The sequence below is a fragment of the Rhineura floridana genome, chromosome 1 (genome assembly GCF_030035675.1).
Source record: "Rhineura floridana isolate rRhiFlo1 chromosome 1, rRhiFlo1.hap2, whole genome shotgun sequence".
NCBI classification, from domain to species: domain Eukaryota; kingdom Metazoa; phylum Chordata; class Lepidosauria; order Squamata; family Rhineuridae; genus Rhineura; species Rhineura floridana.
In genome coordinates this window covers 169,016,794-169,043,348 of record NC_084480.1, presented here as the reverse complement: position 1 = coordinate 169,043,348, position 26,555 = coordinate 169,016,794, and the positions used below count along the sequence as shown (strand labels likewise).

The 26,555-nt window shown below is 42.1% G+C and overlaps 1 protein-coding gene and 1 non-coding gene across 4 annotated transcripts in view; both read left to right on the top strand.

Moving 5' to 3' along the window:
• PRRX1 (paired related homeobox 1) overlaps positions 1 to 24,597 on the top strand; it is a 120,036-nt gene extending 95,439 nt beyond the window's left edge. Inside the window, exon 4 of one of the 3 annotated variants that reach the window (XM_061585264.1) lies at positions 24,549 to 24,597. In XM_061585264.1, coding sequence (XP_061441248.1) covers positions 24,549 to 24,564 — 16 coding nt within the window. In that variant the 3' untranslated portion in view covers positions 24,565 to 24,597. Of the gene's footprint in view, positions 1 to 1,199; positions 1,261 to 14,873; positions 16,090 to 24,548 lie in introns of those variants that run through there. The other 2 variants (XM_061585245.1, XM_061585254.1) reach the window with 2 other exon arrangements.
• On the top strand, positions 4,385 to 4,503 carry LOC133375923 (5S ribosomal RNA). Its single transcript, XR_009760337.1, has one exon. It is a non-coding gene; the product is annotated as a 5S ribosomal RNA (ribosomal RNA).
• Positions 24,598 to 26,555: the final 1,958 nt, after the last annotated feature.

Here is a 26,555-nt window from a genome sequence, read left to right as displayed (position 1 = left end):
AATTCAGGCTCACAACAGCTTCACTTTAGAACCTGTTTTTCAATGCCAACAGTCCACAGTAGAACATGTGATGCAACAGTAATGATAGTGACAGCTCCTCTGAGTATGTGCAAGCTCTCTTTCCCTCATCACTAAGTGACCACAGCTGTCTCCACACATCGGGGATGAGAGGGCAAGTCTTCCAGAGCAGACCTGTGTATAGCAGACAGGTTAAAGTGTTGGCATCTTCCTCTTTAGAATGGAAAAACTGTTAATCTGATGCATCCTATTGGCAATTAGGCTCAGCAAAGTGTACTTTGCAACAGTTGAGCAGCAGCTGCTGCTACTTTAAAGCAATCCTCCATGTTCATCTTTTCTGGAGGGGACTGAGCACAACTATCATGTTTTTAAAAGCCAATTAAAATATAGATATGGTTATATAAAATATAAACGATGCTGACTGCATCTGAATTTGCAAATAGAACAGTTATTGTATCCATTGGCCTTTGAAGTGTCAATGTATTTTCCTTTAATTCCCTTTAGGGATGCAAAGCAACCTTTTCCAGGTGTTCTGGTACTTATGTTGGGTGACTGGAATGCTGATTCAGAGCATCAATCACTTGAAAAGCATATATTGAGATGCAGGGCAATTTGTATTCCAAATACTGCTAAATGGGCCAGTAGGAATAACACTGGAAGCTTGTTGAAGGAGGAGAGGGCTGCCACTGAGCCTAAACAGTATCAGTTGCTTCACTGGAGTCCATCAGGGCAAAGGGAACATGGCCTCACCAACCTCAGCCCACCCCCACCCGCCTGCCTGCCTTCTTCTTTTAATTAATTTTTTATTTGCCAATTTAACAAAAGGTGGGGAAGAGGAGGATTATAAATAAATAAATAAATAAATGGAAAGGGAAGGAAAAATAAATTAATATTTAATAATAATAAACCATCATCAGCTCACATTACAGATACAATAGCCATCAGTACATCCATCTTAAACATATAAGGTAATATAAGTCATCCAATGTCCAAACAGGTATCCACACAAAATTGTACTCCATAAGAAATATGTTCAAACGTGGCCAGGGCAGTGAAGTCTTCAGACCACTGTGCAATAGATGGTGGGTGTTCATCTTTCCAGGCTCAAAGTATAAGTCTCTTAGCAACCCTAAGGGCTCGCAAAACCAACTTTCTTTTTGAACAATATGTTTATTGTATAGGTTTTCAAATACATAAAGTGACAGGACATAATGTCCAATATCGGAAGAAAACAATCCCAATACAATCAAACAATAAATAAATAAATGTAAGAAGAAGAAGAAGAAAGAGAAAGAGGTAAACGGAAAAAAGAAGGGATAGGAGAAAGTGGAGAGCAAAGAGATATCAGGATAAAGCATGGCTGAAAAAGAAAAGGGGTATGTGAACAACATCCATATTATAACATATTACTATTTAAATTATACATATGCATAACATTCAAAAGACAAAAAGAAGTACAAGGAATATTAGGGCAAGGTATAAAGAAGAAATGGTGAGTATAATTCTGGGATTATTCAACCGAAAACATCCTTCCACAGAGAGTCACGGGTAGAGGGAGGGCACCAATCATGTTCCTTCATTGCAAAATAGCTAATAAATGTAAACCATTTTATGTGAATCTTCCTTCAAAGGATTACGTCAATTTCTTTGCTGCTGGGTGAGTTTCTTCATAAGGACTGTTGCCCAGATTTGTTGATACCATTCCTTCATTAAGTCTTGGTCAACCTGTTTCCAGTGGTGCACAACAATAATGTGGGCCGCTATGAAAAAGGAGACCAATAACTCTTTGAAGTGTAAAGCCTCACTGTCTTCCTGAAATATTGAAAGGAGGGCCACAAGTGGATCAGGTGTTTTTTGCTGCCTCATGATGAGTCCAATGTAATTAAATTCTTTATCCCAGAAAGTCTGGATGACCAGACATGCCCACCACATATGGAAGTAAGTACCTGTCCCCCCACACCCCCTCTAGCATGTCGAGCTAGCATCCTCAGTGATTCTACTGAGGATCTATGGATCAACTTGAAAGAGTTCTCCCTCAGCCTGGCTGAGGCAGAACAGAAGGGATTTTTCCTCAAATGGAATTCCACTTGATAGGGTCAATCTCAGTGTTGGTATCCTGCTCCCATATGTTGCAGATGCTATCTAGGGTATAGTTTATACAGAGCTGATAACAAGCCTTTGTCTGTGAAGGAACTCTGAGAGAGATAATATCCAAATGGAGTCAGGGATTTAGTGCCTTGTTGGTGAACTGAGGAGAATGATATAAAATGTTGTGGTTGATGGAGTTGAAACCAAGGACAGGGAGAGGACCCCAGTTTTTCTTTTAGTTGCTGTGGAGCTTGGGGGAGAAAATTAGGAAAAAGATCTCTAAGAATATAAAGTCCCTTGGGTTCCCAATTTTGAAATTATGCCAGCTTATCTATGTGGCAAAACAGCAGGTGATGTAAGACAAGCATTATTAGAGAGGGCTGGGAGAGAAGATATTTCTTCTAGGTTTTCCATACCCCTAAGCCTGCAAGTAAAAATAGATTGTCCAGGAGATCAATATCTTTATTATGAGAATAAGCGGAGGGCAGGGTTCGTATTTTGTGATCCCAACAGGAAGGATGTTCCATGGTTAATCATGAGTGTCCCACATCCTTGTGTATCAAGGGAAGTAAGTTTTTTAATGTCAGAAACATCATGATATAATTTAAGATTGGGGCCTTGCACCTCCATGCTCTGTGAGGTTGTATGAAACAGTCTGATGCAATAAATCTAAGAAAACAATGGCCATTTCTTCAGCTTCACAGGTGAGATGGCAATTGGGAGAGTTGGGGGGGGTAAGTAATTTTGGGGGAATCAACATTTTTACAGTTTCTGTATGACCCAGCCACATAAATGGTGGGTTTTTCCAATCAAGGAGTATTGTAGTTGTTTAATATGTTAAAGCAGAGGTTTGTAATTAAGGGATTCTGTCCTATACAAATTCTTGGGAATAATAACTCCCAAATATAGGCTGCAGTGCCTATTTTTAAATGTGTCTGTTGTTGAATGTGTTGTTGAAGATTTGGGGCCAAATTAAGACATATCATTTCTGATTTGTTAAAATGTATTTATAAGCCAGCCAAATCCCCATATTCCTTAAGTATAATAATCAATTTAGGAATTACTTGTTCCAGATTAGATGCTATGATAGCAATGTCATCTGCAAAGAAATTAATTAGTTAGGTTTTGCTCCTGATTTTGAATCCCTGAATGTTATCATCCCCTCTCACAGCCCATGCCAAGGGTTCCATTGCCAGAGAAAAAAGCAGGGGTGGCAATGGGCATCCCTGCTTTGTGCCCCGAGCAATGTTAAACCACCCTGAATCTCCTCTGTTCACTCTCACACACCTTTCCATGCCTTCACAAAGACACTGCACTGTAGAGATGAATGTGTCACCTAGTCTCATTTTTCTCAGCCTGATGAATAAAAAATCCCAAATGAGTTTGGTGAATGCCTTGCTGGCATCTACAGATAGGATAGCCAGCAGTTTCTTGGAATGTTTTCCGTGGTGTATAGCATTGAAGAGTCAGCAAATAGGATCAATAATGGTCCTGTTCCTGATCAAACCTATTTGGTCGGAGTGGAGTTAGCGGGTACAATCTTGGCCAACCTCTCAGACAATACCACAGTAAAAAGTTTTCCATCAATATTTATCAGAGCGATCAGCTGGTACGACCCCACCACCTCCCCATTCTTATTAGGTTTGAGTACTGCCGTTATGCGTGTTTGTTTCCAAGTTTCCAGAATAGGGCCTCCCAATAAAATGTCATTAAAGAGTAAAGCAGGAAAGGTATTCATTCAGTTCTGAATGATCTATAAATGATCTATGATTCCATAAAGGAAGCCAGACCTGAACTTACCAGATCTGAATGGGGTGGTTTATTTGTTGTTGTGTGCCTTCAAGTCGATTACGACTTATGGCGACTCTATGAATCAGCGACCTCCAAGAGCATCTGTCACGAACCACCTTTTTCAGATCTTGCAAGTTCAGGTCTGTGGCTTCCTTTATGGAATCAATCCATCTCTTGTTTGGCCTTCTTCTTTTTCTACTCCCTTCTGTTTTTCCCAGCATTATGGTCTTTTCTAGTGAATCATGTCTTCTCATTATGTGTCCAAAGTATGATAACCTCAGTTTCATCATTTTAGCTTCTAGTGATAGTTCTGGTTTAATTTATAACAGATGCTGTTGGAGGTCGCTGATTCATAGGGTCGCCATAACTTGAAATCGACTTGAAGGCACATAACAACAATCTCAGTTTCAAATCTAAAGAAATATTCCATATAGAAACATTTCATATAGATTTTAAATTTTCCATTATTTAGGTTGTATGATACACTTTTTATGGCCATACTACCCTGAACACACCCGATCTCGTCTGATCTCGGAAGCTAAGCAGGGTCAGGCCTGATTAGTTCTTGGATGGGAGACCGCCTGGAAATACCGGGTGCCATAGGCTTAGAGGAAGGCAATGGTAAACCACCTCTGAATACCTCTTACCATGAAAACCCTATGAATATATCCAAAAAAGATTCATAGGGTTGCCATAAGTCGTAATCAACTTGAAGGCATATAACAACAGTGATACACTTTAATTCTCTATTCCACACCTCTCTAAGTTCTTGAACTTCTACCTTACAAAGATCCATTAAGCATGGATATGTTAAGGAAAATGTAAGTTGAGTGGTTAATGTGCATAATGGCCATTGAGCATATACACCAGATCTTGTGGAAAATGTGCACGAACCATCCATGAAGAACTCTGCACATTTCCCAATTAGTATGCCTAATCTCCAACTCCAACAGGCCTTGGTAAATGTACATATGTCACCTGAATTCTGTACATTCTCTGACCATTATCCATAACCCGAAACAAGCCTATCTTGGCTAAATTTTGTACATTATTCAGCCATTTTACATAATTCCAAACAAGCCTTGGGGAATCTGCATGTATCCTCTGAATTTTGTACATTCTCCAGTTATTATGCATAATCTCCAACAGGTCTTGGGAAATGTCCATATATCCCCTGATATTTTTACATTTTCTGGGAAATATACACATTCTTCAGTCAGTATGTATAATCTCCAAGAAACATGCCTTTTTCTTTCTCTTATTCAAAAGGCTGCTTCTGCCCCACTGCCTAATATTACAAGTTCCACAACATACCTTTACACTGATCAGCAGAGCAGCAGGAAGGGGGTGGCTTCAGATAAAGATTAGTGATTATCAATAGCAGGGCAATCATCATGAGACTCACAGGAGAGGGAAAATTTAACCAGCTGATGAAGGGTTACCCAGCAGGGAAAAGAGGATTGGGAGAGAAAGAGTGTGATGTACCTCTCATCCCACCCACTGCCATTTCTGGTCCCATACACTGTTGGCAAATTATCTGCCCCTTACCTTACACTTTGGCATGAAATTTTCTCAGTTCCACTCACATTTTTGGGGGAAACACTATACTAGTATGTTTGTTATAGTGTTTTCATAATTGGATTTAAACAATAAATCCATAATGTTTTGATCATTTTTAGTTCCCTGTTTTGAAATGGAAGCTCTATAGGACATTAGAAATACTCTCATATAGACTGGAAGACCCACTGAAATGATGAACCTAAGTTAGTTATGTACAGTAACTTTAATGAGTCTACTCTGAGTAGGGCTAGCATTGAATCCTACTCCATGCATATGGCCCGTCTCATTTCTTGCTACTGCAATCCAGCCTCTGGCTGGACAGCATCAGGGCTTCATGGAGGGGCAGGGCCACCACTGCATTTGTAGCCCTGGTGCTCATGCCAGCTAGGACAAAAGGGGTGGTGGGGTTAACTGCAGGGGCAGAGCTGTGCCAGTCACACTATCGTCACATTATTATTGTCGTTGTTGTTGTTGTTTATTTCTTCCCCGTCTTTTGGCCAAAAGGCCCTCAAAGCAGCTTACAAAAAACCACAAATATAAAAATACATCAACATAAAAATACATCAATAAAAACAATACAATTTACAATAGGCAATACATAAATAAATGTGGGTGAGAAGAAGGATGGGCACAGGAGAAGTCCAAAGGAATGGATCTTGAGGGGAAAGTCCTGGAGGAGAGATCCTTTCTCCATGACGACTGAGATGATGGATTAGCGACACCACGCTACTCAGAGTGGAGTTTAGTCCAGTCACCACTGACTGCCCCAACCCGGATCATCAAATGGCACCAGTCTCTTCGTTCCGGGCTCACTCCTCAGCGGCTACATACATACATGCATAATAGTATCAGGCCCAATTTGTGATTTGACTGACCCCCCTCCCTGCCTTCTTCAATGGCTGTGAGAAGGTGAAGATGTGGTCGTGGCCCAGCTGCTCTGTTAAGCCATAATGTACCCTGGGCGGAGATTGCACAACATTTATGTTGTGCTTCCGACCTTCCAACATCAAGTCCTAAAGCCTTAAAAAGACTACAGCAATGCGGACAGGAGTGGACAATGTTTTTCCATTAATATCTGGAGTCTCCTGGAGTAATCTCTCAACAGGATGTGGGGGGGAATGGCAGTGGGCGGGATCAGAGGTTCTTCACAATCTCTCTCTCCCTGCTGGTTAAATCTTTCCTCCCTTGTGATCCCCATAATGATTAACTCCATGCATTTTCCTTAGCTTAAGAGCAGTGGGGGGCAATTTCCACCAGAATCGTGGGAGGGGGAAGGAAGGTTTAAATGTTTCCTCTCCCTGTACTCCCTTGTGCTGCTCAGCTGACTGGGGAACAAGTGAGAATGGGGAAAGAGGGACTGAAATACATAGAATCATAGAATAGAATCACAGAATAGTAGAGTTGGAAGGGGCCTACAAAGCCATCAAGTCCAACCCCCTGCTCAATGCAGGAATCCAAATCAAAACATTCCCGACAGATGGCTGTCCAGCTGCCTCTTGAATGCCTCCAGTATCGGAGAGCCCACTACCTCTCTAGGTAATTGGTTCCATTGTCGTATGGCTCTAACAATTAGGAAGTTTTTCCTGATGTCCAGTCGAAATCTGACTTCCTGCAACTTGAGCCCATTATTCCATGTGCTGCACACTGGGACAATCAAGAAGACACTTCAGCTCCAGACACACTTGGATGAGACTGATTATCTGGACCCATTTCAGTCGGGTTTCAGGCCTGGTTTTGGCACGGAAACAGCCTTGGTCGCCCTGTATGATGACCTTTGTCAGGAGAAAGACAGGGGCAGTGTGACTCTGTTGATTCTCCTTGATCTCTCAGCGGCTTTCGATACCATCGACCATGGTGTCCTTCTGGGGAGACTAGCTGAGTTGGGAGTGGGAGGTACTGCATTGCGGTGGTTCCACTCCTACTTGGCAGGTCGCCTCCAGAAGGTGGTGCTTGGGGAACATTGCTCGGCACCCTGGACTCTCCAGTATGGGGTTCTGCAGGGGTCAGTTCTGTATCCCATGATGTTCAACATCTACATGAAACTGTTGGGTGCGGTCATCCGGAGCTTTGGAGTGCGTTGCCATCAGTATGCTGATGACACACAGGTCTATTTCTCCTTTTCATCTTCTTCAGGTGAGGCTGTCAATGTGCTGAACCGGTGCCTGGCTGCGACAATGGACTGGATGAGGGCTAATAAACTGAGGCTCAATCCAGACAAGACTGAGATGCTGCTAGTGGGTGGTTCTTCTGACCGGATGGTGGATGTTCAACCTGTCTTGGATGGGGTTGCACTCCCCCTGAAGGAGCAGGTTCGTAGCTTGGGGGTTCTCCTAGAACCATCTCTGTCACTTGAGGCTCAGGTAGCCTCAGTGGCACGGAGTGCCTTCTACCAACTTTGGTTGGTGGCCCAACTACGTCCCTATCTGGACAGGGATAACGTGGCTTCAGTTGTCCATGCTCTGGTAACCTCCAAATTAGATTACTGCAATGCACTCTATGTGGGGCTGCCTTTGAAGATGGTTCGGAAACTGCAGCTTGTGCAAAATGCAGCGGCCAGATTGATAACAGGAACCAGACGGTCCGAACATATAAAACTGATTCTGTCACGCTTGCATTGGCTGCCTGTATGTTTCTGAGCTCGATTCAAGGTCCTGGTTTTGACCTATAAAGCCTTACACGGCTTGGGACCACAATACCTGATGGAACGCCTCTCCCGATACAAACCAACCCATACACTACGTTCAAGATCAAAGGCCCTCCTCTGAGTGCCTACTCCAAGGGAAGCTCGGAGGGTGGCAACAAGGGAGAGGGCCTTCTCAGTGGTGGCCCCCAAATTATGGAATGATTTTTTTGACGAGGTGCACCTGGCGCCAACACTGTTATCTTTTCAGCGCCAGGTCAAGACTTTCCTCTTCTCCTAGGCATTTTAGCATGTGTTTTAAATTGTTTTAAATTTTTAAATTGTGTTTTAAATTGTTTTTAAAATATGTGTTTTAAGTTGTATATTTGTTTTAATACTTTTGGTTGCTGTAAAACGCCCAGAGACCTTCAGCTATGGGGCAGTATACAAATGCAATAAATAAATAAATAAATAAACAGGACTGCTCCTTCCAACTCTGTAAAGTTTCCCTTTTCTGCAAACAAAGGTTTAAGGTTAGTTGTAACTTCAGACATGTACAATGGCCAACCAGTTCTGACAAATTTCAGCACCACTGAAAGGTCTGGGTCAGTGCTGGTAGCTGCTTGAATGCATTGAAGGAGTGTGGTAGATATTGGTTTAGAAGCTTGTAGAAGATTTACATAGACTTTGATTTCCTCAACTAACTGGATTGTTTCAGGGTCTGGAGTTTCCAGTGGATTTCTTGACAGTGTGTCTGCTACAACAAGAGTCTTGCCTTGTCTGTATTCTGCTTGAGGATTGCACCTCATCATGCGTAAAAGGAGTAGCTGACATCGTATTGGTACTCAATCCAGGTCTTTGCAATTTATCAGCGGTACCAAGGGTTTATGGTCTATAGAGTATAAATGATTCTTGCCCCTAGATATATTTTGAGAATTTTTCACAAGCCCAAACAGCAGCTAGACATTCCGTTTGTATCTGAGCGTGTTGGGTCTCAGCTTCTGTTAACATTCTTGAGCAATAGGCTACTGGTTTCAACTCTCCATCATGATTTTGTAGTAGTACTCCTCCCAGGCCTTAACTGCTGGCATCAGCACTCACTATGGTCTGCCGGTTAACTTCATAGTAAGCAAGTACTGGAGCCTCTGTTAAGAGTTTTTTCACTGTTGAGAAGGCCTTTTCTTGGCTTGGACCCCAGTACCATGTGCTGTCTGCTTTCAAAAGTGTAATTAATGGGTGTAGTTTCTCTGCCAAATTTGGCAAGAAGCGTCCTAAATAATGTACCATGCCCAAAAAATTTTTCAGTCCTGTGATAGAGTCTGGAGGTTTGATTGCAGAAATGGCTTCTACTTTCTTAGGATCTGGACTCACACCATGCTCATTTATGCAGTGTCCAATATATGTAAGGTCTTTCTGGCATAAGATGCATTTGCTGTTGTTGAGTTTTAACCCTACTGCCTTTACTGTTGCTAAGACTTTGGCCAGTCTTCCATCATGTTCTGCCATTGTGGCACCATAAACCAGCACATCGTCCATGAACACTGAAAGGCTTCCAAATGTTGTAACAGCTCTGACATTTCTCTCTGAAACAGCTCAGATGCACTTGAAGTTCCAATTGGCAATCTCTTGAAGAAGTATCTCCCAAATGGAGTGATGAATGTAGTCAATTTAGCACTGTCGTCAGCTAGGCGGATCTGCCAGAATCCACTTGCAGCATGAAGCAATGAAAATACACGGGCACCAACTAACTGTGGCAGGATATCATCCATAGTAGGAAGAATGTACTTTTCCCGCTTGACAGCTTTATTTAGTTGTTTTAGATCCACACATATGTGTACTATTCCGTCCTTTTTTGGTACTGGAACCAATGGTAAGCACCAGTCGGTTCTGTAATAGATTCTATGACTCCATAGCGAACCATTCTATCCAGTTCTGCCTTTATTCTAGGTAGCAGTGGAACTGATATTATTCTGGCAGTGTGAATAGCATAAGGTACAACCCCTTCTTTGAGCCATATCTCTACTGGTGGTGTCTTCAAAGTTCCAACTGTGTCAGGAATTTCTGTGGAAAGCTCATCTAAACATTGCACCAACCCCATCATAGTTGCAACTTCTCGGCTTAGGAGGTTATTAGTGTTTGCACAGATCACACAGACTTTAAAGTCATAGTCATTGTCTCTCTAGCAGGTTCTTGCTATGAAGTATCCCATGCAATTTAGATTCTGTCTTCTAGGACCAGTTAAAACTGCTGTTGTTTGCTGGAGACTAGACGGGTTAGAGAAAGACTTGTAAACAGACCCAGAAATTATGCTGATATCTGCACCAGTGTCTATTTTAAACTTTATTGAGAGCCCCCTGATTTGTGATACATCTCAAGATTCTGTGGAATTTTCCACCTGTGTGGCTGGACCCATAAAAAATTGTTCTTGACTTTTCTGCTGCTCCACAGTTTCACTCACCATTCTAGTGCGGCACACAGTAGCAAAATGACCTATCTTCTTACATTTGTGGCATTCTGCAGCCTTTGCAGGACAGACTGCTCTTTGTGTATGCCCTTTCCCACATCTTGTGCATCTAGGGGCTTTTATTTGAGCATTAGAGGTTTGGCTGTATTTTTGTTTCTGGCATGTTGGAGTTTGGGGTTTCCATTTCTGCAGGGGTTTCTTGGCTATTTCTTGCAGCCCTTTTAAAGCACCCTGGTCTTAGACCTGGCCTTTTATAAGCTCTGAGTTTCTTATCTCCACAGCCCTCTCCAAAGTGAGATTAGATTCCATCCGCAGCTTCTGGGACAGGTCTTTATCCAAAATTCCCACTACCAATCGGCCTCTGAGCATTTCACTCCTGGTGTCCCCAAAAGCACATTCATCAACTTTCTCAAGCAGCCATCTTATGTAGGCCTCTGCAGATTCCCCTGGTTTCTGATGTCTCTGGTGAAAGCATGCCCTCTCATGAATATTTCTCTTTGGCACAAAGTATTCATCAAATTTCTCCAGGACTAGGAGATAGTCATCCTGGTCCTCTGCAGCAGCAAACTCAAATGATTTAAATATCTGCTCTGCTTGCTGGCCTATGGCATAAATCAAGGAACAAAGCTGAATTTCTTCCTTCTCTTCCTTCAGTTTTGTAGAAATGTGGTATCTGGAAAACCTCTGCTTTCAATCTGACCGTGCTGCAGGCCCGGTGAAATCAAAGGTCTCTGGTGGGGAAAACTTTGCCATTGCTTTCCTTTGTTTTCATTTTTAGTTGTCCCAGGAGCTCTGGTACTCTGGAGACACCATGAGGATTTCTTAACTTCTGACACCATGTTATATTGATCAGGGTGAGACCGAGGATAAAATAAGAGCTTTATTTAATAATTCTTAAACAGTAAAACAACTGAGCTTGTTCTGTGCTAGGCCCCACCCAGCACACACAACACTGACAAACTTCAGTAACTAAATGAGTCTAGCTCCTCCTAGGGTGTGCAATACCCTCTAGAGAAAGTTAACTCTTTCTTTGCTGTGCATCTAACTTAAGACACATTTCACTACAAGTGGGAGGGAGATTGTGGAACATGTAAGATTAGACAGTAGGCCAGAAGCAGCCCAAAGGGTGCAGATTGCATACTTCTGAACAAGTGATAGTGAAAAGGCAAGTTTCTTGGAGACTGCATACTGACTGGAGAATGTGCATCTTACCTGAAGAATGTACAAAATGCAATTGACATATGTACATTTCCCAAGGCCTGTTGGAGAATATGCATATTGGCTGGAGAACGTGCACAATTCTGTCTTCATGAGCCCTGGTGAATGTACATAATGGCCAGTTATTATGCACAGTAACTGCTCAACTTACATTCCCCTAACATATATATTCCATACATAACCCAATTCTTCCACAAAAAACCTGCTTCTTCAAATTTGGATTGCCCCATAATTTAGCCTGAGTATACAAATTGTTTCAGATGAGACAATAAACACCATGCCTGTCTAGGTGCCAAGACTGAAGATGGTATAGTGCCTTTCTTTTTACAGTGTGGAGACCTCAATACTAGCCATCCAAAGTGAGGTGTTAAATAAACCATCGCTAAAATTACTCGAGCTCTGGTATTTATAGGAGACATTTGCCAACCATTTGTATGTGCTAAAAGATATGATTTATGATATAAACTAATGTGTGGAAAGTTAAAACCTCCTTCCAATATTGGCAGCTGCATCCTCTTATGTGAAAAATGAGATGGAGAAAGATCCCAAATAAACTTCCTAAGTATCTCATTAATCTTTTGAAAATACACTTGGGGAATATATAATGAAACAACCCAAAGTAAGTATATTATTCGTGGCAGAATATTCATCTTAATTGTATTAACCTAACCTCGAAAACACCTTTATCAGCCCATTCAAATTCATTTTAATAATTTGATTAATCACTGCCTGCTTTCTTACAGCCCAGGGGGTGGGCACTGCCTGTCTGCCTCCTCCTACACAGACTCAGTGCTGCCCATGGAGAACTCAGCAGGGAGGAGGATGGGGGACAGAACTAGAATGAGTTGGCTCTGGCTCCACCTACTATTGTGCTCCCTGCCTGCCACCCCACCAGTCCCAATAGGTGCCAACCATCACTGCTTATGCTCAGTGATATTCTCCTGCACACATCCCCAAGAACCAATTTAAATTAGGTACTACCTGCTTCAGGGGCTGTATTCTTCCTATTGTTATCCTGCAGGGCCATTAGGAAGCCCTTAAAATAGCTGAGTAAATTTCACTACCATTATCTTCAGCAAGTGAAGACAGAGCCCAACATTTCAGGTATAAAGAAGTGTTCTCTGCAGTGCTCCCAATCCCAGCCTCTCAATTGCTAGGTGATTGATCCTGAGCTGTCCCACATTGGCCTAAACTGTCAAGCAGGGAAAGACATGGGCCCAATATACGAAGCTGGCCGGCCTGAAAAGCCCACCTCTCAAGCAGGGGTATCCAATGTGTTGCCCTCCAGATGTTTTGAACCCCAACTCCCATCAGCCCCAGCCAGCATGGCCAATGGTCAGGGATGATTATAAGCTGTGGCTGTAAGTGGTTCAAAATTGTTTTAAGGATGTATTTTAAATTGCAACCTCAGGGTGAAGGGTGGGTGACACATCAATGTTGTTTTATTCTAATCTTTACCTGCCCTTTGCCTTGAGGTTCTGGGGGGAGGGTTACAACAGTTTTAAAAGAATTCTTTAAAACAATTTAAAACAGCCTAAAATCACCAACATCACAAAAATTGGGTGGGTCCTAAAAATATACCTCTCAGGCGCCAAAGGCCAGGGTAAAGAGATACATCTTCAGCATTTGCTGATAACTGAATAGTGAAGTTGCCAGACAAACCTCTGTGGGAAGGGTGTTCCACAACTCAGGGGCCACCACAGAGAATGCCCTATCCAGGGCCACCACCCCTCCAGCTGCTGAAGGTGACAGAACTACCAAAAGAACCCTCCTCTGCATATCTCAAGAGGTTCTGTAGATAAAGAGGTGGTCTTTCAGTTATTTGGGGCCTAAGTTTTTATTATTATTATTATTATTATTGTTGTTGTTGTTGTTGTTGTTGTTGTTGTTGTTGTTGTTGTTATTGTTGTTATTATTGGCAGTCCACAACTTCTGGAGGGTTATTGCTGCTCTCGACTACCTGCTTTGAGAACCAGATATGGTGAAAAGTGGCATAAAAACATTTAACATAGATGCAGAAACCAGTAATGATTTGAAATGAACGCTGATGAAAGTTAAAGAGGAAAGCACAAAAGCAGGACTACAACTGAACATCAAGAAGACTAAAGTAATGACAACAGAAGATTTATGTAACTTTAAAGTTGACAACGAGGACATGGAACTTGTCAAGGATTATCAATACCTTGGCACAGTCATTAACCAAAATGGAGACAATAGACAAGAAATCAGAAATAAGCTAGGACTGGGGAGGGCAGCTATGAGAGAACTAGAAAAGGTCCTCAAACGCAAAGATGTATCACTGAACACTAAAGTCAGGATCATTCAGACCATGGTATTCCAGATCTCTATGTATGGATGTGAAAGTAGGACAGTGAAAAAAGCGGATAAGAGAAAAAATCAACTCCTTTGAAATGTGTTGGAGGAGAGCTTTGCGCATACCATAGACTGCGAAAAAGACAAATAATTGGGTGTTAGAACAAATTAAACTAGAACTATCACTAGAAGCTAAAATGATGAAATGGAGGTTATCCTACTTTGGACACATCATGAGAAGACATGATTCATTAGAAAAGGCAATAATGCTGGGAAAAACAAGGGGGTAGAAAAAGAGGAAGGCCAAACAAGAGATGGATTGATTCCATAAAGGAAGCCACAGACCTGAACTTACAAGATCTGAACAGGGTGGTTATAACAGATGCTATTGGAGGTCGCTGATTCATAGGGTCGCCAGAGGTCATAATCGACTTGAAGGCACATAACAACAATAACAAAGTGTCCCAGACAGAGAGAAATTGTACCTGTGTGGATGCTGAGTCCAGACAAATTGTGTGCTGAACATGAGCCCTCTTTGAGCTTTGTACATATATATATAGATATGAATGCCAAGTACAGCTGTATGCAGCCCCTGCTCTTCTACCTTTAACAGCAGATTGATTTATGGACACTTGCCTTGAAAAGCTTCAAGTGCTAATGATCAATCTGCTGTTAAAAGCATAAGATCAAGCCAGCTATGCATTTTCTTTTACCTGGACACAAGGCAAAGCTAATGCAACCAACCGGCTTAAAAAGACTATTTTCTGATTTCTGTTTTCTTTTCCTTCTCTTGTCTTTCAGCAGTGCCATGGCTTCTTATTCTGCCTCTTGTACCAGTGCCAGCCCTGCTCAGGGCATGAATATGGCCAACAGCATTGCTAATCTGAGACTGAAGGCAAAGGAATACAGTTTACAGAGGAACCAGGTGCCAACAGTGAATTAGAGAGAGCAGCATCCTTCAAGGACAGCAATATGCCAAAGGACAGCCACCCTGCTTTGCAATTTCTTTGGGTCCAGAAGGCAAGTCAGCCCAAACTAGAACTCAGCATTGGGAATAAAAGTAGGATCCAAATTAACAGGAAATTTCTTCAAAAGTGATTCTTCTTTCTCCTGGAAAATATTGCCACTGAAAGTGCCAGCAAATCTCTCTGTTGTAGATCCATATAGGATGCACTTCTTCAGTGAAGGATACAAGGCTAGTGCTCATCCAAGGAATGGCTGCAAACCAAAGTACACCAATTCTGCATTTGAACTCCTCTGTCCCGCGCCCCATCTACCTCTCATTTCTGTGTCAGCCACTCTCCCCTTTTATTCATAGGCCTTCGGAAAAAAGATGTTTTGAAGCCAAAGAACCCTCTGTTTGTCATTGCTTCCATCAGTCAAAAGGAAGAGTAGATCACATCTGAAGTTGTGACCTCCAGCACACACCTGAGTGCCTTAGTATTCAAGCTTTTTTATCTATTTCCGGGAAGTTACTTTTCTTCTTTTCTTCTTCTTGTTAGTTATTTGACGTCAATCTTGATTTAGATATGTGTGTGTTACTGTTTATTCTGCCACAGTCTTTGATACAGTTATGTTGGTGGCAGATTTTAAAATGTCAAATATGAAAATATGCTATTTTGAACCAGTTTTTACTGATGTAGGAATATGCAAGTTTTCAATTCAAACAGAACTCTTCATCTGATGAGAATGTATATGTTGTGCTTGAGGTGCTGTCAGTGGCACTGAAAAGCCTGTGTATGCTTCCAGCTTCTGGGAAAACCCAGAAAAGAACAGAGTCCAGATTTGCAGGTACTTCAGTAGAAATTAGTTTTCAGTTCAAACATTAGAGGCCTGAATCCACACAGAGTTATGCATGCTTACATCCATGGATTTCAGTGGGCTTAAATGCATGCAACTCTGTTGGATTGTGACTCCACATAACTTACTTGCTATTTCTTTTGTTTCATGCCACATTCAACAGTGTTGTCCAGAATCATCTGATTTATATATACTGTATATATTTATATATATAAGATATACATGCAAGCTTTGTGAGTTTTCTTTTTTTTATTAAACAAAATAAAATGATTTCAGAGCACAGTCTGGTTGCAAGTGATCATGCAGAGAGCATTTCTAAACGAACAGATGCACAGCAAAAAGCAAAACACAGTGGTGTCCCCAGTATCCCTCTGATTTTGATCCCACGCACAGACACTTTTCTTCTTGTAGCCAGTAATGTAATGTAAAATTCAGAAGTGCAGGGTCCCTTCATGATAGGCACAGCCATACCCCTCCCCCTTTTTTGCTGCTGGATTGAGAATGAGATCCTTGTTAATCCCTTCTCCCACAACAACAGATGTCTCTAGGAGTCAATAAGCATGAAAGGAGAGAGTGTTAGCTACTGGGAAGAGTCTTCTCTGTGGCTGACTCACCTCCTTTCATTCTGATTGGGTCCAATCAGCAGGAAAGGACAAGGAAGCAATTCAGAAGATTCTTCTCAGTGGCAACACACTCTCCTTATAGAATGCTGGAGACATAGGGACCCTCCTGGGACCCTGCTCTGCAAAATGCAATGGGTCTAAGACCCTCTGAGACCCTGGATGACTACACCCCTGCTTGTAGCATATCTACCCAAGGGCACATCTACCCTTTGGCTCTGGATGGAGAAGATGACATCATTGAAGAGTATTCCTCTTACCAAAAGGGATGGATCTGCGGTACTCTCTCTCTCCATCTACTTGAGAGTGCACCGCTCCACAAAGTGCGGGGCAGCAGGGGCTATAGTTCAGTTGGTAGTTGCATATGCTTTATGTGCAGAAAGTTCCAGGTTCAGTCTTTGGCACCCCTATTTAAAACAAGGATCTTCTGAAGGAGGACTGGGAGAAAAGACATATCTGTTCAAGGCCCTGGAGAGTCACAACTTCCACCCTCTGTGATCCAGCCATAACTCCACCTTGCAACCTGAGACCCATTATGCAGTGGTTCTGGCCTTACTTGGATGGCTGCTCTAAGAGGGTGGTGCTTAGGGAGTATTATCTGGCCATGTGGAACCTTCAGTGAGGGGTTCTGCAGGGTTCAATTTTATTCCCCATGCTATTTAACATCAACATGAAACTACTGAGTGGGGTCATCCAGAGATTTGGAGTGCATTGTCAGCACTATGCTGATGAAAAAACTTTATATCTCCTTTACATCTCCAGGTATGGGACTGGGTGTGCTAGACCAATGTCTTGCGTCACTAGTGGATTGGATGACAGCCAATAAACTGAAACTCAGTCAAGACTGAGGCACTGTTAGTGGGTGGTTCTCTAGACTGGATGGAGGGGATGTAGCCTGCTCTTGATGGGGTTATACTCCCTCTGAGGAGCAGGTGCGTAGCTTGGAGGTACTCCTGGATCCACTACTATGTCCTTGGTAGCAAGGAGTGCCTTCTATCAGCTTCAGCTGGTGGCCCAGCTTCAACCCTATCTGACAGGGATAGCCTGACCTCTGTGATCTATGGTCTGATATTACTGCAATGTGATATATGTGGGGCTGCCTTTGAAGACAGTTTGGAAAATGCAGCTGGTGCGGAATTCAGCAGCCAGATTGCTTACTGGGGCAAGATGGTCTGAACACGTAACACCAATTCTGGCACAACTACATTGTTTACCAATTGGTTTCGAGCTCAATTCAAAGTGTTGGTTTTAACCTATAAAGCCTTATATGGCTCAGGACTGCAATACTTGAAAGAATTGGGCATGTTTAGCCTTGAGAAGAGAAGACTGAGGGGAGATATGACAATACTCTTCAAGTACTTGAAAGGTTGTCACACAGAGGAGAGCCAGGATCTCTTCTCGATCGTCCCAGAGTGCAGGACAAGGAATAATGGGCTCAAGTTGCAGGAAGCCAGATTTCAACTGAATATCAGGAAAAACTTCCTGTTAGAGTGGTATGACAATGGAACCAATTCCCTAGGGAGGTGGTGGGCTCTCCAGTGCTGGAGGCCTTCAAGAGGCAGCTGAATAGCCCCCTGTCAGGTATGCTTTAATTTTAGGCGCCAGGCAAAAACATTTCTCTAGGCATTTGGCTCCCAATTTGGAGGGCTCTTGATGTTGTACCATCTTTTTATTTAGTTTAATTTTTTATACTGGTTTTAACTTTTTTATTGATTGTTTAAGTCGCTTTGGGTTCACATTCAAATAAGGCTTGACTGAGTTTCAGTTTATTGGCTGTCATCCAATCCACTAGTGACGCAAGACATTGGTCTAGCACACCCACTCCCATACCTGGAGATGTAAAGGAGATATAAAGTTGTTTTTTGATCAGCATAGTGCTGACAATGCACTCCAAATCTCTGGATGACCCCACTCAGTACTTTCATTCAAATAAGCATTATTAATGGAAATCATATGCATTTCTTCTAAAAACTTGAATCTGTCGTCCGCAACTAAAAAAAAATACCCCCAAACTAACTCTAGAAGCTATAGTGGGGGGGGGGGCTTCAGAGGTCAATTGGGGGAAACCCCTTTTATTTGGGGTGTTTAGTTGGCTACTGTGGGAACAAGATGCTGGACTAGATGGGCCATTGGCCTGATCCAATAGGGTTCTTCTTATGTTCTTAATTATGTTCAGACCCATGCCTCCCACCCCAGCTGAAACAAAGAAGAGCAGAAGCTTGGGGTGAGGGGAAATAGAAAATTGAGTATGAAACCATTCTGACACCACAATTTGGCGTCTGCTTTGTGATGTGTGTACTTTTATAAAATCCAACTCTCTGGCCCGCTCTGTATATCTGTCCCAACCTCTTGTGTTGACTCATGGCCAGTAGGAAAGTGTAGAACACTTATACAATATTGAAGATTAAGAAAGACAATGTGGCTATAGATTGCTTCAGCATGTTCTGGAGATACTGAGGTGGTGCCAATTATATACCTTGGCTGTCATCCTGAGCACATGCTCTGCTAGGCTGAAGTACTGTAATGTTGCTCTCTGGAACACAACATGAGAGCTCTAAGCCATAACATGACAAGAAACTCTCACTGCCACATCAGACCTTGTCCTCTTACTGCACAAAAGTATTTTATGAGCCTTTCTTTTAATTTGTACAACAGCACTTTGAAGATGATACGGACAGTTGGCTGGCTTAATATGAAACTAGCCAATTAAAGAATACAATTCTTTCTAATATCTGATATGGAATTAGGCATCTCAAGAAGAATCTAAGTTTGCTTTTTAAAGAACATTTCTAGTAGGCATGCGTGAAACTCTCCATTTCTTTCTATATAGTGTTCCACCATGTTTCTCTGCCCTTTATTATATTCCTGTCCATGACTTTTGGTTTTCCAGAGCTATTGTACCAGCTGCCACAATAACTCCTCCAATTGGCTTAGATGATCCCTCCCTGCCCCTGATCTCCTCACAGTCATCCTTTGCTGCATTCTCCTTCTTCTGTTGCCTTCCCCAGTTTTGAGCACTTTGGGGTCAGGGACCTGTTTTTGTTTTCTTTTTAGCATGTGTATACAATATATACACATTGATGGCGATATAAAAATAATTAATATTATATCTGGCTTTCAAAAGTTTGCACTGCAAAATAAAATATGGTTTTTTTGCATTGATATGCAAAAAATTATTGTGAACAACTGCTGCACGTTGCAGGCCTAATTAGCTTAGTTGCATATTATTCCGATTATTTTTTTTTAACACATAGCTCTACCTTTATTGCATAATATCTTGCTCACTGGTCACTGTATTTTAATTGTATGTTTTTCTATGTTTTTAACTACATGTAGTTTTATTTGTAAGCCGCCCTGAGTTCCAGTTTGGAAAAAGGGCGGGGTAAAAATAAAGTTTCAATTTCAATTTCAATCTTTCCTCTTCCCTGTGATAAGAACATAAGAACATAAGAAGAGCCTGCTGGATCAGGCCAGTGGCCCATCTAGTCCAGCATCCTGTTCTCACAGTGGCCAACCAGGTGCCTGGGGGAAGCCCGCAAGCAGGACCCGAGTGCAAGAACACTCTCCCCTCCTGAGGCTTCCGGCAACTGGTTCTCAGAAGCATGCTGCCTCTGACTAGGGTGGCAGAGCACAGCCATCATGGCTAGTAGCCATTGATAGCCCTGTCCTCCATGAATTTGTCTAATCTTCTTAACTCGGACAGATAGGCGACTAACAAATAAAATTTTATTATTATTATTATTAAAGCCATCCAAGCTGGTGGCCATTACTGCATCTTGTGGGAGCAAATTCCATAGTTTAACTATGCGCTGAGTAAAGAAGTACTTCCTTTTGTCTGTCCTGAATCTTCCAACATTCAGCTTCTTTGAATGTCCACGAGTTCTAGTATTATGAGAGAGGGAGAAGAACTTTTCTCTATCCACTTTCTCAATGCCATGCATAATTTTATACACTTCTATCATGTCTCCTCTGACCCGCCTTTTCTCTAAACTAAAAAGCCCCAAATGCTGCAACCTTTCCTCGTAAGGGAGTCGCTCCATCCCCTTGATAACTAAAATATGTAACTTGTCCCTCGGGTCCTCCTCCGTGCCTGAGGACTGGAAAGTGGCAAATGTAACGCCAGTCTTCAAAAAGGGATCCAGGGGGGATCCCGGAAATTACAGGCCAGTTAGCTTAACTTCTGTCCCTGGAAAACTGGTAGAAAGTATTATTAAAGCTAGATTAACTAAGCACATAGAAGAACAAGCCTTGCTGAAGCAGAGCCAGCATGGCTTCTGCAAGGGAAAGTCCTGTCTCAGTAACCTATTAGAATTCTTTGAGAGTGTCAACAAGCATATAGATAGAGGTGATCCAGTGGACATAGTGTACTTAGACTTTCAAAAAGCGTTTGACAAGGTACCTCACCAAAGGCTTCTGAGGAAGCTTAGCAGTCATGGAATAAGAGGAGAGGTCCTCTTGTGGATAAGGAATTGGTTAAGAAGCAGAAAGCAGAGAGTAGGAATAAACGGACAGTTCTCCCAATGGAGGGCTGTAGAAAGTGGAGTCCCTCAAGGATCGGTATTGGGACCTGTACTTTTCAACTTGTTCATTAATGACCTAGAATTAGGAGTGAGCAGTGAAGTGGCCAAGTTTGCTGACGACACTAAATTGTTCAGGGTTGTTAAAACAAAAAGGGATTGCGAAGAGCTCCAAAAAGACCTCTCCAAACTGAGTGAATGGGCAGAAAAATGGCAAATGCAATTCAATATAAACAAGTGTAAAATTATGCATATTGGAGCAAAAAATCTTAATTTCACATATACGCTCATGGGGTCTGAACTGGCGGTGACCGACCAGGAGAGAGACCTCGGGGTTGTGGTGGACAGCACGATGAAAATGTCAACCCAGTGTGTGGCAGCTGTGAAAAAGGCAAATTCCATGCTAGGGATAATTAGGAAAGGTATTGAAAATAAAACAGCCGATATCATAATGCCGTTGTATAAATCTATGGTGCGACCGCATTTGGAATACTGTGTACAGTTCTGGTCGCCTCATCTCAGAAAGGATATTACAGAGTTGGAAAAGGCACAAAAAAACAAGAAACTGGATCTTGCTGAGTGAGGGCTCTTGCGGTCATCGCTGAGGTGGTCTGTAGAAAATTTGCACCCAAAGAAGGCGCCGGTCACATACCGATTGCTTTAATAAAATAAAATAACAACAGCCAGCTGCCTCATGAAGCAAAATCTTGCAGAGGAGGAGTTTTATATATGTATATAAAAAAGAAGGGGGGAGAGAAAATTGATATACATATATAACGGAGGGGGCGGGGGAAGAGGGAAATTGGCGGTGGTGGAGGAGGAAGAGTGAAAACTACTCACAAACATATAGCTTGTTTGAGATACATATCCATAACAGTTATTTTAAGTTTGGGAATCTAGTTTCTAGTCCTCAAAGTTGAGGTAATTTAAAATTATGTAGACGTCTGCAACAGGTTCTCTGAGTCCAAAGTTATGACAGTATTTCTAAGCTGGTTTTTTCTTCTATAGTTTATTGTTGAAAGAAATACCTTTGGTTAATCTGTCATCAGACATTTCAGACATTTACATCAAAGCATGAGATATTTCCCCCTAGTCACTGTGACTGTAGAAGATTTCAACTCTCACTTTCATGCAGGAATTTGCAAAAGGCTCCATTTCTTTTCACCAGAGAGAACAGCTGAGTGTGAAAGGCAATTGTTTGATTAGGAAGAGGGAACAGGCAAGGCTGCAGCCTCTATATCCTTCATCAAATCCATCGCTGGAATGAACTTGAAGAGTACTTTTTTTTTAATACTAAAGGGAAAACATTCCATAAGAAGGAAAAGCATTGCATTTTATAATTATTACATCCCATACCTGGAATGTAGATGCTTCAGCCCATGGGAGGGAGTGATTTGCATTAGAGAAGGGGGGAGGAAGTAAGAGAGTCCAGAACACAGACGCATGAGAGGGTGTGTGAAAAAGACTTGGTCTAGCACATCAAGGCAAACAAGCTGACAAGAGAAGGGTTAAAATCTGTCTCTGTCTCTCTCTCTCTGTCCCTCCTTCTTCAGAGCAAACCACTTCCTCTCAAAATTTCTTTGCCACAAAGAAGGCACCACTGGAGCCACAGCTGCTGTGTAAAATGTGCACGTTTGACCCTTCTGCCTAGCACAAAGACTTGGATGGGTTTGATCTGTGAGAACTTGACAGTATACTAGATACAGCCATTGCGTTAAAGGCTTAAAGAAACTTCTGTCATATATGGTGGGAATGTCCCTGTGCCAAAAATATAAATAAATAAACCTAGACTCCTGCAGCAAATAAATTGGATGGTTAATTCAAATAAATATGAATTTTAGTCCCTCCCCTGACTTTGTCAATTTAGGGTCACAATGCTGCGGAGGAGAAGAAACCACAAGTGGCAGAATTTCCTTCTCCAAGTTAAGGCTGAGCCTGTTTGTGGGCATCAAAATTGGGGACTGTTTTTCTGATGTTTGAGGGGTTGTGCGCTACAATTCATCCCTTATGCTTTGCAGCGTTGGGTGGAGTGACTTCTTGCATTTTTGTACTTTAAAAAAAGCAAACAACCTTGACACTAGCACTTGTAGCAATGCTTTGCAACAAAGAAGGTACCACTGAGGCTTTATTGCACACAGCTGCTGTGTAATGTGTATGTTGGGCTTAGCACCATTTCTTTTACCCCCAAATCACTGAGCGCAGCATAATTCCAGGGCCATGTTTTTGTGGTGGCCACCATTTGCCCCCTCAAAATGCTGTGGAATTATGGGCTTATCCATATGGGAGCATAACTTTGTGCTAAAGATACTGTTTTTACCTCCGTTTTCTGTTTGCACCGTCTGCAGTAAGGGATCAATGCCAGCTGCAAACACAGTGTTTTCTAGCTGTGCTTGTGGGGAAGCATCAATCATGCAGTTTCCTAAAGACGACGCCCTCTAATTTAATATTCCCACTCCCTCTTGTTACCTGGCAATGGAGCATACTCAGTTTGTTCTACCAGTAAGTTTCATTTAAAAAAACAACCCGCAAGTACGATTATTAGTACAATACAGATGAAATATTGTTTGAGCAATGTTATGCTTTTGTGCACAAGTTAGCAGGGAAAAGAAAATAAAGGCACTGTTTGCAGCGCCATAAAAGAAGCTTACAGAACGGGAGAGAGAAGCAGAGTTTCTCTTCATGCCACAGGAAATGAAATGAAAGAAGGGAGGAGGAGGAGGGAGCGGGTGTGGAGAGGGAAACTATTGACACACCCACCTAAAAGTATCTGAGCACAGTGTCTGCAAGCCCTAGAGATATGGAATGGAGTCGTTTTTCCCTTCACTTTTTGGATTATCAGTGGACTGGGTTACTACAGATTTACAGGGGGGAAACTGCGATAGCTTCTGTTTGCCAGTAACCTCATGTGAACCATGCAAGTTAAAAAGGGATGCAAGTAGCACCACACACACACTAAACTGCCATGTGGATAAGCCCTATGTATACTTCTTGTATTCATTCCCATTTGTTTGCTGGGAGGTTTGTTGCACAGAGCACAAAATCCACGTCAGTGCGCAGCCTGAATTTGGGATATACATTATACAGTTGAATCCCACCTGCAAAATAGCAACAGTCTGACAGCAGCCTAGGTATGAAGATGGAGACTGTAGAGTGGATTAGCCTCTGCCAGGTACTTGCAGATATTAGGTTACACCTAGCATTCTGGGATGAAGAAGCAATGGCTGATCCCTGTTTTTAAAAACAGAAAACCCTGCTGTTACCCAGATCTAGTTTGCGACATTTTAAAAAAACATAAGAGCCCTGCTGCATCAGGCCAATGGTTCATCTAGTCCAGCATCCTGTTCTCACAGAGGCCAACCTGATGCATATGGGAAGCCCACAAGCAGGATCTGATTGCAACAATACACTCTCAGCAACTAGTTTTCAGAGGCATTTTGTTGGTTCTAATCAAGGTATTGGCCAATTGTAGATTTTGGAGAAATAATAAAATGTCCTTATGATGTCCTGCTCTCATCTTTGGTCTTGCCTTGTGTCGCCAGGCAGCAAACCCACTGAGGACTTCAGAGGCAAGGGAGGGGACCTAACAGTTGGAATTCAGTCAGCCCATCATGGAAGCAACTTTCTGGCAGTTGGCTCTTGACAGGCAGCAGCTTGTACTGAAGACCTTTGAGGCAACAGAGTGAAGCTGAGCGGTGGGAACTCAGTCCATGAGAAGAGAAGTCAGTCATTTTGTACAACTCTGAATGCTATGAACTGGCTTTTTATTTTTAAGGTAAAAGAAGAGATTCCCACAATTCTATTAAGTGTTCCTTCTGAGACCTGCCACTGCTACCAAAAAAGGCAAGGGATTTAATACATCTAATTAGGGGTGCTTAAGAATTTCAGTCTTGGTGAATTCCAGTGTGGACTTAGCAGATCCCCACTACTGTCCAGACTGAAACTTAATTATCCATCAGTGCTTGCACTTCTGACACAGGTCTCAGCTCAAAAAGATTGTCAAAATGCATTGTAAGAGAAAATATATTAAAATATGCATTTAGATGCATATTTTCATGTGGCTACAAACATTGCATGCTAATATGGAAACAAGACAGAACAAACTTAAGAGTTAACACAAGCAAAAATTGCTCGGACTAGAAATAGATATGTCTACATACTCTGTTCCATATCCTTCTATAAGCCCAAAAGTGAAGTGTAACATGGAACTGTATCTATGCTTCAACTGGCATACCATTTCCCTAAGGATCTTCTTCAAACACCACAAATGTGAAAAGATTTTTAAAATAGAAACTTTCATATTAGGGGAAATACATTGGTTTATACTGACTCCGTAGTCCAAGTACATGTTTCCCATCACAATGTATAGATATTAAAATCAGGGTTAGGACATGGACCAGAGCCAAAACAATAGCAAAACAGCCTTTTGAAATACATATCTTTATACTTTTTGTGTGTGTAAACTTAGCATTTTTAAGTGTATACATATGTAGCATACAAGTGTGACAGATAGATATCTGAAATCACATGCACTCATTGGAATTAGCTGTTTGAGTGTAAGCTCCATGGAAAACCTTGGTTTGTTGCTGTATAATGCGTGTAGTGTAATGGTGCTTGCTCTCTCTGTCTCTGTCTCTCTCTCTCTCTGTCTCTGTCTCTGTCTCTCTCTCTCACACACACACGGGTATGAACAGTGTTGTCTTCATGTTTCTCCTGCTATCCATATAGTTATTTCTGTAACACTATTTGCTTTCCAATATTAAAAGCAGGGGTCTTGAAGTTCCTATCAAATTTAGCACCCGGACAGAAGATTTTATATAATTTTTATTAATTGTAAGTCTCTTTGAGTACACACAGTTGTGTAGAAAAACAACTAATTTAATAAATAAACAAACAAATAATAATAATGATTTCCAAATTGCATCTATACATATAAATGAGAATATGCAAAATTTTATGCCCATCTGTGTCCTTCTCTTTCTTGTGGCTATGTTATGTGGGTGCCACATGGCCTGCCTTGAGAAGCTAGTCTGCTCCCTCAGGCGTGGTTTGGTGAAGGACACTGGTGAGGAGTGCCTCAAAGCACCTGACCAAACGGCAGCAGTCAGCAGAAACTGACTGACTCCTCTGAACTGGAAGACAGGTCTGGGCCAGCACAGGATCTGCTGGCTCTGGAGCCAGCCCCGCTGCCATTGTGATGGCAATGGGCCCAATGCAGGGCTCTTTGCTATGCCAGCCTGGAAGCTGGTGCAACAAAGGGGAAGTTTTCTTATTTTTCCTCCCCACATCCCCCTTTCTGCCCTGTGTACTGTCAGTTGTGGGGCTGTGGGTGTGAAGGTGAATACACCACTCCATTAAGCCCCAGCACTGCCAACAGAGGATCTGGATTGTCCCCAAAGATTCAATATCCTTTCTCTATCAAGTAATCTGCCAAGAAACCCTTCTACAGTTGCCATATAACCTCAGTATATTACAGAGAATTCTGGGAAATGTTTGAGAGTGGACTTTCAGCTAAACAGGAAAGAAGCAGTAGCGGAGAATGGAAGGGA